Below are 14,438 nucleotides of genomic sequence, written 5' to 3'. Positions count from 1 at the left end.
AGTGCAACTTCCGTTCTTTTTTTTACCCCTCTATCACACAGAACTATGTTTTTTGTGTCCATATCACTACGCCCAAAAAATAGTTCCATGTGATAGAGGGGTCAAAGTTGAACGAAAGTCGCGCTAATATTTTAGAAATAGGTCAACAATACAAATTACGTTCGTTTTGTGGATTAATTTACTTTTACTGCGTGGCCCCAGTGCCCCCCACAAAATGACCGGAACTACTTAATATTGACCAAAACCAGAGCAGAACTCCCACCATGGGACTCGGGCAATCAATTAATACAGTTGCAACCACTATATTAATGGCAAGTATATTTCATACAACTTAAGTTAAAAAAATCTGAACTATCCCTGGGGGCCAGTTTCGAATTGCAGCCGTCCGTAGGTGCCCTTTGAGAGTGGTTTTGAAGGAGTCAAGGGATTCACATGTCTTAATGACTGTTGGTAGGGCGTTCCACATTTTGGTGGCATAGGAGCGAAAATAATTTAGTCCCTTGTTTGTGCCGAATCTGGGTTGTACATGGTTTGTTGCACTCCCTCTGGTGATGGGTGTGGACTTCGTTAACATTAAGGAAGTATTTAGACAGGTACATGGGTATGTTGGTGGTGTATCGAATCTTGTGTACCAGACCCATTGCAAGATGCTGTACTCGGTCGTCGACCCTAAGCCATTCCAGCCTGTCAAAGTGGGCAGGGGTGAGGTGGGTTCGGGGGGTGAGGCCAAGTAGGAGCCTGACCAGTTTGTTTTGGGAGGTCTGGAGCCTTGTTTTGAGGGCCTTTTAGGTGCTGTGGTACCAAGAGGTGCATGCATAGTCAAAGAAACCTTGTACGAGGGCTCCTGTTAAGGTCTTCAAGGTGTTTTTGTTGACCAGTGAGGAGATCCTGTAAAGGAATCTTGTTCTTTGATTGACTTTTTTGATTACGTTGGTGGCCATTTTATCACCGGAAAGATTAGCCTCCAGGATGGAACCTAGGATGGAACCTATAGGTAGGTAATTTGCTCTCCCACAGACCCACAGATAAAGCGCACATTTGAAAACTGGAGCCTGTGAGGCGAGGTTAATCATAATGCGGGACAACGTCTCAATTTGCGGGACGCATGAAAAGTCTTTGAAATGCGGGACAATCACGCACAAATCGGGACATCTGGTCACCCTACCGGGGACTCACTGTCAGGTATCAGAGCCTAATGCCTATGGTACACCTCTTAACCACTGGGCTATATTGGTTCCCCCAACCTGTGCAGATGCTTCTGTCTGGTTAGAAATAATTACAATATTTAGCAGCTGATTATGTCTTCAACGTTTTTCAGACCAAGGACCCCCTAGTGTAAAGAGAGATGAAGCAAGGACCCTAGGTGGCATTGTATAAAATTGTGTTGCAGATTCAACTTTTTCATATATTTCATGGATGGCTTCATAGACTTGTTGGATTGGAGTTGTTAATGTGTATACTGAAGACTAATTAATTATACAGTAATTGGTCATGACAGAATTACAGCAGGTACCATCGTTCTTGTATTCATGATGCTTGATAATTTACTTACTTTAATTGAGATTATGATCTGTCTCAAGTCTGTCTTTTACATGACCCCCCTTAACATGATAATGGAAACTTGCAATAGCATTTACCTATAATTAGTGTTTTAGAGTTAATTTTTTGTGTTATTGGCTGCCACCAGTCTGATTATTACCAGTCTTTTATGGCCTTAACTGTCTCACTGTCTCTGTCAGGTGGAAACCTCATATGTCCAAAACTGTTACTTTTCAGGATTCAAATTCAAAAATAGCAAAAGTCACTTTGCGCCACATTTCGAGCTTGTAGATCTACTTTTTATACTTATGTGTGACGCTGTTGTGTGCTAATCAAGTAGTGTTCATTCATTTATGAAAAAACACAAAAAGTTAGAATATGGAGATAAGAGGTTTCTGCAACGATTTGCTGTGTACAAACTTGGTTAATTGGGCAATGTTAGGTGACCAGAACATTATTGCTTGACCTTTTGTTACACTAAAATGCATCCTGACAGTGGCCATGTCACTTCTCCTCATCAGCCACCATGTCTGTGTTGAACTGCTCCTTCGTCACTCGCTCCACCACCTCAGGCAGCGGCGCCACGGTGCACGATGACTTCGGCTGCCCCGAGGCGGCCATGGCGTGTGGAATGAACCTGTCCTGGATCCTGGCCAACGCCAGTGCTCAAGACCTGGCCGAAATGTGCCTGAGCGAAGTGGAGTACCTGGCGAAGTACCTGGGCCCCCCGCGGTCCCCCGCGTTCCTCCCCGTCTTCGTCATCTTCCTTGCCATCTTCGTGGTGGGCGCCCTGGGCAACGCCCTGACCTGCGCCGTCATCATGCGTTACAAGGTGATTGTGGGGAAGGTTCAGCAGCAGGAGGGGTAATGAGAGATTCATCATCCCCAAGGGGACAACCAAATAATAATAAAGGATAATAAAGTACATCTCATCTCATCTGCCTGGCTCGTTCAATTCAACAACAGTTCAGTATGGACACTATCTGACACGCCTACTGTGCATTCTCTAGTATTTACTTTGTCCTACACTATGCAAGCACTGTTCAGTGTGTATAGATACCGTGAATCAACTTTACAACTGTAGATATTTTATACATTTATTTGTGCTCTCTGTCCAGGTACATATACATGTATGATGGCTGGCTTCTCTTTTGACAGTTAGGGTCATTATCTTATACTTATGAAAATGTTACTTCTGCCTTTTCACTGTCTTCACACTCTGGCTCTCTGGCTCCATTCCATTCCATTCACACAGTTTCTAAAGCAAGTTACTAGGTTTTGGGGAAATTCTAAGACAGTACAACACATTTTCTACTTCAGTGGAACATTCAGCAAAAATAGTAGGTCTGCAAGCTCAAAGTGCCTCACATTGTGAGATGTTGGTGTAGAGGGAAACAAGCGGTCCAAGTACAGTTAACTCAGATCCATTTTAGGGTTTAAGTGCATGGTTAGCTCTTGTTGCGACTGCAGGTCGCATTTACTATGAAAACGTTAATTTCCCGTTAGTTAGTTAGTTAGTCCGTCACCTCGTGACATCACGTGACATCATCAGGGACAATGTCAGACTGAAGCTTCAAGAAAGCTACAGTCTGATAATCAGGCTACATCCATCCTTCCCCAGGCCCTGGGCCCTGGGCCCTCATCAAACCCAGTACACTCAAGACACTGCCCCCGCAGCCACCCTTAGATCTCCATATATGGAGCTGACCTGTTCTGACATTCCATATGTTGATCTGATCTCATCAAACCCTGTACACTCAAGACACTCCATATATGGCCAATACAGAATTAATTCCATATGTTGAACTGACCCCCCATGCCAAAGCGCCAGCACTCGCCCAGCAGTCTGCCGTCACCCAGGTGGATGCGTGCACGTGACCTCGCCCTAAAGGGTGAGGTTGCGTGCACAATAAAAAGCTCTTAATATCTTCTCTTACCTGAGGTGATGCGAACTCCCACCAACTACTACCTGTTCAGCCTGGCCGTGTCCGACCTGCTGGTGCTGCTGCTGGGCATGCCGCTGGAGCTGTACGAGATGTGGCAGAACTACCCCTTCCTGCTGGGCACCATGGGCTGCTACTTCAGGACCTTCCTGCTGGAGACCGTCTGCTTCGCCTCGGTCCTCAACGTCACGGCACTCAGCGTGGAGCGCTACGTGGCGGTGCTGCACCCGCTCAAGGTCAAGCGCACGACCACACGCTCCCACGCCAAGCGGGTCATCCTGGCGCTCTGGGTGCTGTCCATGCTGTGTGCCGTGCCCAACACCAGCCTCCATGGGGTGGTGGTGCTGGCCCCGCGCTTTGGACGAGAATTCCCCCGCTCTGCCATGTGTAGTACGTATGAAATGTGACTCAATTAACAACCCGTACATTTCTATGTTGCCACTGGTGTTACCCTACTGGCTCACCTGCCAGTGAGGAGCCCCAAAGGATAAATTACATTTAAACATTTGCATAAGACTGCATGGTCGTCAACGCTAGGTCAAGTAAGGTTGAGTCTGCAGAAGTGAGTCTTCAGATTACGGAAAATATGTGAGTGAGCCTGCAGTTCTTGCCTGGGCCCTGGGCCCTGGGGAGTTTGTTCCACAGGTCCTCGGCCAAGTGGAGAACAGGTACTGTAGGTATAGGTTACCTCTGCACCCCTGCCCCACGTGAAATATAACATTGAACTACAGTATGTAGCACTAATACCTGTACACACTGATGAAATGGGGTTTGTAATGACATGGGTTGGGACCCCAACCATAGAGCCACAGAGCCTGCAGACTCTGACTCCAGACAAACTTCAGTCTATTGATGCACATTGTTTACATCAGTGGTTGTACCACCCCCCCCCCCCGCGCGTTACGCGTGGTAACTGGTTAATGTCCACAGGCAACCACCTTTGCAGGAAACTATGGCATCGCATGTACAGTATTGCACTTTGTTCATGTATAACCACACTTTGACATTTACACTCACTGTCTCGCTTAGCTTTGCATAGTCAGCCTTCATCTGCTTTTGCAATGCATATTATTGGCCCAGGCAGATTATCCATGCAGTGATATTAGTATCGCTATACGCAAGGCTATGTCTCGCTCGCTCCGGTCACAGAGCCATTCTGGACATTCACAGCATTCTCCCAGAACAGTGGGCGTATCCTCCCTGACCCCACATTCATGCCGTTCAGACTATGTTGTTTATGGAAGGCCTATAAACGGCCTTCCATAGTTGTTGCTTGCCGTCCCATGGCTGAGAGGTTGGCTAGAGGCACAAAGTGTGTGGTTGCCTAGAGATGAGGCAGCCAATCAGGACGATAGGTTGTCAGTACGGCAGCCGATGAGAAACATAGGACTCTCTACTATAGCAAGTGGGCGTTAAAGAAAATTGACCAGCTGTGCTTACACACTACACAACAGCTGGTAAAAACAATAACTCCCCACAACAATTACAGTTTAGGCAGACACTGTTTTCCACTGCCAAATCAATGAAGACATAAAACCTATAGTCGACAAATAATGAAGGTAAATAGCCACGTAAATAGACAGAGAACAATGCAGTGCTCACCATTACTTGAAACCACTGTGTGGTCACAACATACTGTACTGTATTACAGCTCTGGTGAGCCCATCCTGGCTGTACCACCTGATCGCCCTGATCTCCACACTGTTGTTCTTCCTGCTGCCCATGCTGCTGATCAGCGTGCTGTACCTGCTCATTGGGCTGCGGCTGCACAGGGAGCGCGTCCTCACCATGGTGGAGTCCAGGGACAGTCTCTCCAACGCACACAGGCAGCAGCAGAGGACCAGAAACCGACAGGTCACCAGAATGCTGTGTAAGATGGCAAATAACAGTATTTTCTTTATTTATTTGCTAAGGAAAATCAAACACAGTTTAACTACGTTAACCCTGCATAGCATATCATAATGGGGACAAGACAAGTTACCCTTACCAATCAATGCCAAAAACATAGTGGGTTGGAAACCCCCCCCCCCCCCCCCCCCTGCTGACTGTAGCAAATACGTCACAATATGGTCACGAATAGGCATTATAGCTGGACTTTACTATCTGTGCGTGTCTGTGTGCGTGCAGGCTTGCTTGTGTGTGTATGCGTGCATGAGTCATGTAGGCCTACCAGAGAGAATAATACTTGGGCACTTAAGGAAAGAATACCCAAATAAAATACTGGAGCACTCGAACAGTCTGCACGTATTTATTATTTTACAGTAGTGACATGACATTAGCCGAGTCAAATGAACATTTTTAGGCCCAGGTATTATCTTCTCTGTTCAAGTTGTCCCTGTTGAGCACAGACGACTCCCTTCTGCCTGACTTCTATCTGTACCTTCATGTAGGCCTACGTTTGCCTGGTGTTACCTCTTTCTCAACTTTACTTTGTTGCTGTCGAGTGGAAACCTCATATGTCCAAAACTGTTATGTTTCTGCAAAAAAAGTATCAGGTCTACAAGCTCAAAATGCGTCGCTTTGTGCCGCGTTTCGAGCTTGTGGATCTGCTGCTTTTGATGCTTTTGTTTAGTGTGATATGATCAAGTATAGGGCGTTCATTGCACCATCATTCCACCAACCATGTAGCCTGCGTGTGTCTGACTGTGTCCCACCAACCTTCGTCTTTACCCCCCCAGGCGTGCTGGTCGTCGTGTTCGGCCTGTGCTGGGCTCCATTCCACGTGGACCGCCTGCTGTACAGCTACATCGTTATCGACCCGTGGACCATGCAGCATATCCGGCTCTTCGAGTGCGTCCACATCGCCTCGGGTGTGTGCTTCTACCTCAGCTCGGCCGTCAACCCCATCCTCTACACCCTCATGTCCACCAGGTTCCGCGAGATGTTCAGAAAGGTCACCTGCATGAGCCCCGCGGCGCCGCAGAGCAACCAGGTGACCTTGTGCGAGAGAACGCCACACAGCAGAACCGCGAGTTAAAGGGACATTTCCCACTTTCAGACACGTTTGCGTTTGGGGTCATTTTTTACGTCTACTCTGGCTTTTGTGAGCACCAAGAGCAGTTTTTAAGTTGCTTGATTCTGTATTTAGATACTTGATATTAATTGTATTAGACACGCCCCCTTCCTATACAAAGTAGCCCAAATTACCCAGAACCTGCACGTTAAGGACATTTCCCACTTTCAGACACGTTTGGGGTAATTTTTAATGTCTACTGTGGCTTCCTATACAAAGTAAATTACCCATTGTAATTTCAAACTCCATTTTAAACATAAACACACATCCTTACAATAGCAGTTCTACAAATTCACTGTGAGCTTGTAGATCAGCAAAACAAAATGGTGTGTGATAAAGTTGTACAACAAAGTAATATTGTCAGGCTTAATCTTGTCAAGTCCAAAAAGACGATCATGTTGTGGTGGGTTACCACTCAAACTGTTGGATCATGCCTGTCAGGAGAAAATAATCTAATGATCTATGAAAAGTACAGAAGAGGCTTCTGGTAAAATCACATCATCTCCTAATGCACTGGTTCTCAAACCTTTTCATGTCAAGGACCTCTAATTAACTCATTTTAACTAATTATGCTGGGGGCCCCCTAGAACCCCTGCAAGGACCCCTGGGAACCACTGTCCAAATGCATATTTTATTCTTAATACAATTCCATATCACTTTGATAATTGCAGCCTATAGTGTGCAATGTCTTTTCACGGCATAATAAAAAAAATGATGTATTTATTTGTATATAGTTTGAAACATAATTTACAGTTGTAAAAATAGCATAAAGCATCTTTCTTAATTGACGGCTATACGATGATTATAAATCCTGCTACTATTGTCATTATGGCTTTCTCGTTGTTAATTGCTTTGATGTATTTCAAAGGGTGCTTAAATGTACATAATGTGTTAATATTCATTGTTATTAATGTTCTCCTGGGGGGCTTGTGTCTAATTAAAAGCAATTATAGCAAAATTAGTTAATAATTTTTTCTCACTCACACGATTGCTTGTCATATGACCAACAGGCGACTTTGACATCCCTTTCAGAGATGACTTTGAATGTAAATGTATTGAATCATTTTATCCCAATGCCTCTGAGAATATTGCATATTTCTGTTCATTAATATAATTGTACTTGTACGTTCTCCCTTTGAATGACAATTCAAAGGTGGCAGCAGAACCAATACTCCCAATTAGGCACACAGTTATTTTGTTATCCGGAATTCTCCGGATAGCTTACAATTAGCACTGCATGGTCCATAACCCTAATGCCGTTGCATTAGAGCTATGGGACTTTCAATGAATTGCCCTCGCATGAAATGCAGATCTCGACTTCTGCTAAAATAAAAATAACGTTTTGACTACTTACCAATACAAAGACCGTTTTGGTCATTAGAAAGACTCCTTTCCCCGGTGGACGCTCTCTGAGCCCCCCACCCCACCACACGTATAAAATGCACCTTTTGCTTTTGGCCAGAAAATGATTTTTTTTTCACCGGAAGGAAAAATCTTGTCTATGGGTTTTCTCTTGGCAATATCGGTAGAGGGCGCAGTGGAGTAACTAAAAGTATTTTAGTTATACCACGAATCAGCGAAAATATGGCAACAGTCTAGACACAGTGCATACCTACACAGATGGTTAATATTTAGTAGTAGGAATCATACACAGCACCTTCAAGCACCACTAATGTATACCTTGCTATCTAATTTCTTGCCATATAATATTGTTGCTGTCAGGAGGAAACCACCTAAGTCCATTTTTGAGGTTTTTATTATTTTTATTTATTTTTTGCATAAATCAGTGCTATTGGACACACTTGGAACCAATGAAAAGTAGTAAAAAGCGCACCAACGCATTGGAACCGCAAACTGTCTGCTTAAGCAGCTAACTCCACCGTGAAGACTCGCAAAGCACACTGCCCCAGGCAGCACACCCCCCGCGCCTCCGCCTCCCAGTTCTTCTTTCCCAGGTCACGCTCACCGACACGTGTCATTGGATCGTTTCCGCACGCGTGTCAACACACACAGATCAGAATCACACACACGCGCACCAACTCCACCACCTCTCCCCTTGCATGCAAGTAATTGACAATATATAAAGTCACAAAACTTTGATGAGGCAATATTGCGTTAAAAAAAAGGTTTTTTTCATTACCTGAACAATTTTTATTTTTCATTAAATGTTAAATGTTGAATCTTAAATCTTAGAATAAAAACATAAATCCCATACTTGATTTAGCCCTATGACATTCACCCATTTCATTTGTGTGAATCTTTTACGTGGGTATAATATTTAGCAGCATGATAAAGAAAATAAATAAAATATACGGCAGAGCTTTTGCAGCATTACAATGTGCAGCCTATTATTATATGATATTTAGTAGCCCACATGCACATCCATAAGGTTATGAGCAGTACAAACCATGATCGACTCTCCTGGGTATAGACATGCAAATGTCAGTTGTTTGATGACTGGCTGCTATACATATCACAAACATACAGTAGGCTACTATAGCGCTATAGACACTGACAGTAATAATCGTCAACCTCATGTCCAAAACTGTCACTTTTCCCAACTGTGTGAAGTGAGCGGTGCAACTACATTTACTGTTATAGTTACTGTACTGTACTGTGGTCTGTATACTCACTGTGCTCTCTACTGTAGTGTGCTCTGTGCCACTTTACTCTGTGCTGTACTCTACTGGACACTTTAGGTGGTGCAGCTTTCCGTGCTTGGACATATATACAGACACAGGGACAGACATACGGACACACATCGCTCCGTAATGGAGCGGAGTCACCGCTCAAAAAAACACAAAGAAGTTAGAATATGGAGATAGGGTTCTTCGTGACAGCAACGATATATGTTTGACGTGAGGCCAGTGTTGCTCTGGGTTGCCGCTGCGCGCTGTGGGGAGGCAACATGAAAGCAAGGCACGATGAGGCCATGCAGATTCACTGTCGTTGGCCTACTTCTATAAAGCTGTGCCTGGACAGCCTGGAGGAGGAGGCGGTGGAGGATATAGGAGAACAACATCTGAACGGATTTCCACGCTGGACCAGGCTACTGTCATCTTTGAAGTGCTTTCATCTGATATCCCCCCAAGCTTCAACACAGAACATTTTAATCAACAGCAATCCGTAATAATAATGTATAGCAATGATCCTCAACTTCTTTATGGTATACGTAAGGCTCGCCCCAAAGCACACTCGCCCCCCATTTTTTCCCACGGGCCCCCAGTGGTTCTTGTATTCAGGGGATAACCTGACCTTCAGGTAAAAATCCGTGTCAGATCCAGACATGACCTTTGACACGATCTAAAAACATCCACACCAATTGTATACGTTATATTGTATTAAGATCTACTTTATTTAACACATTTATTTTTAACCAAAGTAAATTACTAAATTGTCCAAAACTGTTACTTTTCAGTATTCAAATGCAAAATTATCAAAAGTCGCAGATCGACAAGCTCAAAACGTGTCGCTAGAAAAGTTTAAAATATGGAGATATTCGTGCACCCCTTGTGGTGCGCGAACGCCCTCTAGGGGGTACGTGACATGAAAAGGGTAATGGTTGTATTGTGGTGTTATTTAACACAAACACAAATCCGATAAACACCGTTGTAAAGGGATGTATAGAGCAGCTGCGGGAGTATACAGCAGCTGCCTGCATGTTTCTCAGTGCAGCGACATTCCGTGATTATTTGTCATAATCATATTACAGAAATTATCATTTTCAGCCAAATACAACGAGACTAAGTGTTGGGGGTGCGTCAGCTAGGTCAGGAGGTAACAGGGGGTGCACGGCCAAAAATGTTTGGGGGCCGCTGCCTTAATGTATTCAGTATACCAGTATATGCATAATTCTATATTTGAGACATGGACATTTTGTTTATGCTGTAGTGTATATCATTCTCCCACTGTCACCGAGGTCACGTTAGCAGCGCCAGTGCAGTAAACAGCTCAGTGACAGGTTGATGACACCAACATGTGAATGATGTTGTTGGCAAAGAATCTGCAAAGAAAAAAAAATGGTCCGGGAAGGTTATGGAATTGTGGAAGACCAGCACCACTTTTCAATTGTGCTGTCGCTGCACTTTTGTTATAGTATGTCGATGATGTGCTCTTCAGCTAATTTGACTGGTGTTTTAAATGTGTTTGTCATGGTGGGTCAGGCTAGAAAGACATAATAGAGAATGACATTGTCTTTGGTGCACGTCATTAATCTAAACATAGCCAGGTTGTTGTTTTTTTTGGGGGGGTGGGGGGCTAGCTTTTAGGCCTAGCGTAGCTCTTAGCTGAGGTTTTCCTTCCCACAGGTGAGATATCAACAGGTCAACTCGGGTAAGTGGATAAAGGTCAATGAATGCCCTCAGAACGGGGGTTTCAGAACGATAAGTATTTCTACTCAGCCTGTACTTGAGTAGTTGTACTCCTTCGCTGTACTGGGGGGGGGGGTCATATTTCTACTCCTTTTCCATATCCGTGTACTCTGGTTGCTTTCCTTACGTTTCTATAAGCCGTCACTGCCTCCCTCTCTCTCCAGAGCGGCGCTTGCTTATTGGGCGGTATTCGACCAACGAGACACCACAATATATATACATACCACAAATACATTGTGACCCCTGTAACAGATTTGTATTGTTAACATTTTTCATTTTTCAGGATTCATTTTGAAAATAGCAGCTTTAGAAGCTCACAACTTGCCGCATCGCGACTCGTTGTGAGCTTGTAGATGTGGCCTATATAGTCAGTTATAGGCTTGTTTTAGACCTATAGTTAAGTTGCTTATTTCTCTCACAAAATCTGACAACACTGGTAGTATACCATGGCCTCTGAAAACAGATTTATGAAAGAAACACATGCACAGCTCACATTTAGAGAGCTCATAACATGACAAATAACATGCTAAGAACATTTAGAGAGCTCATAACATGACAAATAACATGCTAAGAACAGGGAACCAGAAACCAAACCTCCTTTGCAGACAGTTGTGATAAGAATTCAAATCTTTCTGTGATGGCAGCCTGTGGGAGTTCTTAGTGATTGGTTGACTAACCAACACTCTCTGAGACAGATTTAAATGTGGAAGTGTACTATAGACCAAAGTACTGTATTTGATTGCTTTTATTGAAGGAAACACCTTGTTAGCTTAACAGTATCTGAGCTACTACAGAATCTCGAGACAGACTGTGACTAAGGAAAAGAGGGCACTACTTTTCCTTTGTTTTGCCAAATGGGTACCCAGATTGCAGTATGGTTGACTGGACAAGTCAATTACTGTAGTAGTAAAGCTTAATGAATCCCCACCAGACCCCAACACTGTTTGTTAAGCACACCAGCAATATTCTAAGCTCTAACCTTGTGGTTCAATGAGATATGGGGCATGTATTTATAAAAATGAATTTGGTTAGGTGCGATGTCCATGGGTCTTTTTAATAGGCCTTAATGAACATTCTATCTATCTATCTATCTATCTATCTATCTATCTATCTATCTATCTCGGATTGCACTGTGATACACTTCTTACATCCACTTTCTTTTCTTTTTTACTTAAGTTGTAGATTTGTGTCTATCATTTAGTAGTGCAAATAGTACAATCTGAACAATACTTGATTTGATATGAATCATTGTGGATGCTTCAGGGAAATAGTGTTTGTGTGATAGTGTGTTAAACTGGTTTTGATGCTATATATCAGGTAAGTCATTTTGCAGGGAACCGCCCGTCTGGAACTCCCTCATGGACCCCACATTGAGAACCACCGCCCTACGTGTTTGTACTTGCCTCTGATTTATACATCATTGCTGAGGGGTGGAAACCTTTATCTCCATATTTTAACTTTTTTCCTAAATGAATGCTCTACTTGATCATACTACAGTGTCACACAAAAGTAGCAGATCCACAAGTGGTGCACTTCGTCAAGCTTGTAGATCTGCTACTTTTGCTGGTTTTGAATTTGAATAAATGGTAAATGGTGCATTTATATAGCGCCTTTATCCAAGGCGCTTTACATAGATTGTGCATTACATACACCGATGACGGTGGAATCCATGCAAGGCACCAACCAGCACATCAGGAGCAATTAGGGGTTCAGAGTCTTGCTCAAGGACACTTCGACACTAACTCTGGGGGAGCCCGGGTTCGAACAGCCACTCTACCCCTGAGCCACCGCCGCCCTTCAAAGTAACAGTTTTGGACATATGAGGTTTCCACGCGACAGAGACGATGACATGGTTCTTACTGCTGAGTTCCATCACAATGATGCTGTTCAGAGTTGTTTGTATAATGCAAGGAATGACTGATTCAAACATCCCTGTGTAGCATTACAGATAAACCACAGTTTACCACAGGTTAGCGTACATTATTACAGCAACATGAAGCCAGATTTAGTCTTTAATGTGACAAGAATAGTAAGAATAGAAATGGCTATGCCGGCCGGGCAGCATATGAATAAAAGAAGCAATTAAAAGCAGAAAGAGGCAATTATATTGCATACAATGACTGGATTTGGGCAAGAAATTAATTTATGTAAGAAAAGGAAATATGAGGATTTGAGTCATATGAAGACAAGCTCACAGTTCAGCCGAGGTGCACCACCATGTGTTGGTAATTAACAGAGCAAAACAAAAATAAAAAACACATAAGAACTATGCCATATTATATGTTATGGTAGGCTATCCCCTTTAACAATGCCACAGGAATTGTTTTACTAATAAGCACGAAAGAAAAGTATAATCTCTGGAACTATTAAGTGCCCTTTCTCTGGAAGAAACTTGAATAAAAAGAACAGAGTAATTTCCCTTAGTAAATTGTGAGATGTGAAGAAAATTGTCACTGGCAGGGATTAATTTATCTTCTGCTATCGGGTGTGCAGTTAATTATGCTGGTATATTTCAAGAACTTATTATGGCTCCTGTGCTTAATTACACATATCTTTTATGACGGCAAATACAAAAATGTATAACACACTCCTTGTGAAATATACTCGAGCACAAAAAACTTGTATGTACGGTACAGAAAAAAAACTGTAAATATATGTTGGGGTGGTCCTCAATAAGCTGCTTTGTTTGGTCATAGCTATGGTGTTTTCTGTGAAGCATGGGGTGAACTCTAAATAATCACCAATACAGCTCTAATGTCACACACAAGTCGAAACTAGTGGACAAAAACAAGATATAGAGAAATAGTGAAAATACCTATACTGTATGGAGAGAGGGGGAGAGAGAGAGAGAGAGAGAGAGAGAGAGAGAGAGAGAGAGAGATGTACCATATCTTTTGAATGAGTACAAATTCATAAGCCTTGTGTGAAGGATTTTTGAAGGTCCAGACAGTCAAGTCCATTTATTGTACAGTGGTTCCACAACCACTCCAGCTATCTGTCTACCGACATGGGTAGTCAACTGGAGAACCAACCCAGGTTTAGAGGTTCCACAACCACTCCAGCTATCTGTCTACCGACATGGGTCATGGGTAGTCAACTGGAGAACCAACCCAGGTTTAGAGGTTTCTATCTGTCTACCGACATGGGTAGTCAACTGGAGAACCAACCCAGGTTTAGAGGTTTCCCAGACAAGACTTCTCTTATTGAATTGTCCATAGAACACCTCAAGAGTGAGAGATATTCACTGCATCAGATCACTCATATTATTAAACCACGTGTTCTTTTTAAGACCATTGAGCAGCTGGTAAATCCCCCCCAACCCACTTGTCTGGAAGCATCTCTTGATGTCTGTGAGAAATTTCTCAGCTTTTTTATAGACAAGGTCACTACAATCAGAGCACAAATCTCCCCCCCTGCTTTTGACCCCTCCATGGCTGTCACCTGCACAACTACATTTAATCATTTCCACCCTGTGTCATTCTCTAAACTTGTTGACCCAGGTATGGAGCTCATCCTGTTCAGACTGGCCCACCAGAGATTGGAAAAATACTCACATTCTGTATTTAGTAGCTC

The 14,438-nt window shown here is 43.4% G+C and overlaps 1 protein-coding gene across 1 annotated transcript; it reads left to right on the top strand.

Moving 5' to 3' along the window:
• Window positions 1–2,065: 2,065 nt before the first annotated feature.
• On the top strand, window positions 2,066–6,459 carry LOC306943104 (neuromedin-U receptor 1-like; the record flags this gene model as incomplete). Its single annotated transcript, XM_079529306.1, has 4 exons — window positions 2,066–2,371; window positions 3,482–3,872; window positions 5,134–5,352; window positions 6,161–6,459. 4 exons carry the CDS (start codon window positions 2,066–2,068, stop codon window positions 6,457–6,459), a joined length of 1,215 nt encoding a protein of 404 aa, XP_079385432.1.
• Window positions 6,460–14,438: the final 7,979 nt, after the last annotated feature.

Source organism: Electrona antarctica (genome assembly GCF_951216825.1).
Source record: "Electrona antarctica genome assembly, chromosome: 19".
Lineage (NCBI taxonomy): Eukaryota > Metazoa > Chordata > Actinopteri > Myctophiformes > Myctophidae > Electrona > Electrona antarctica.
This window is presented reverse-complemented; position numbering and strand designations above follow the sequence as displayed.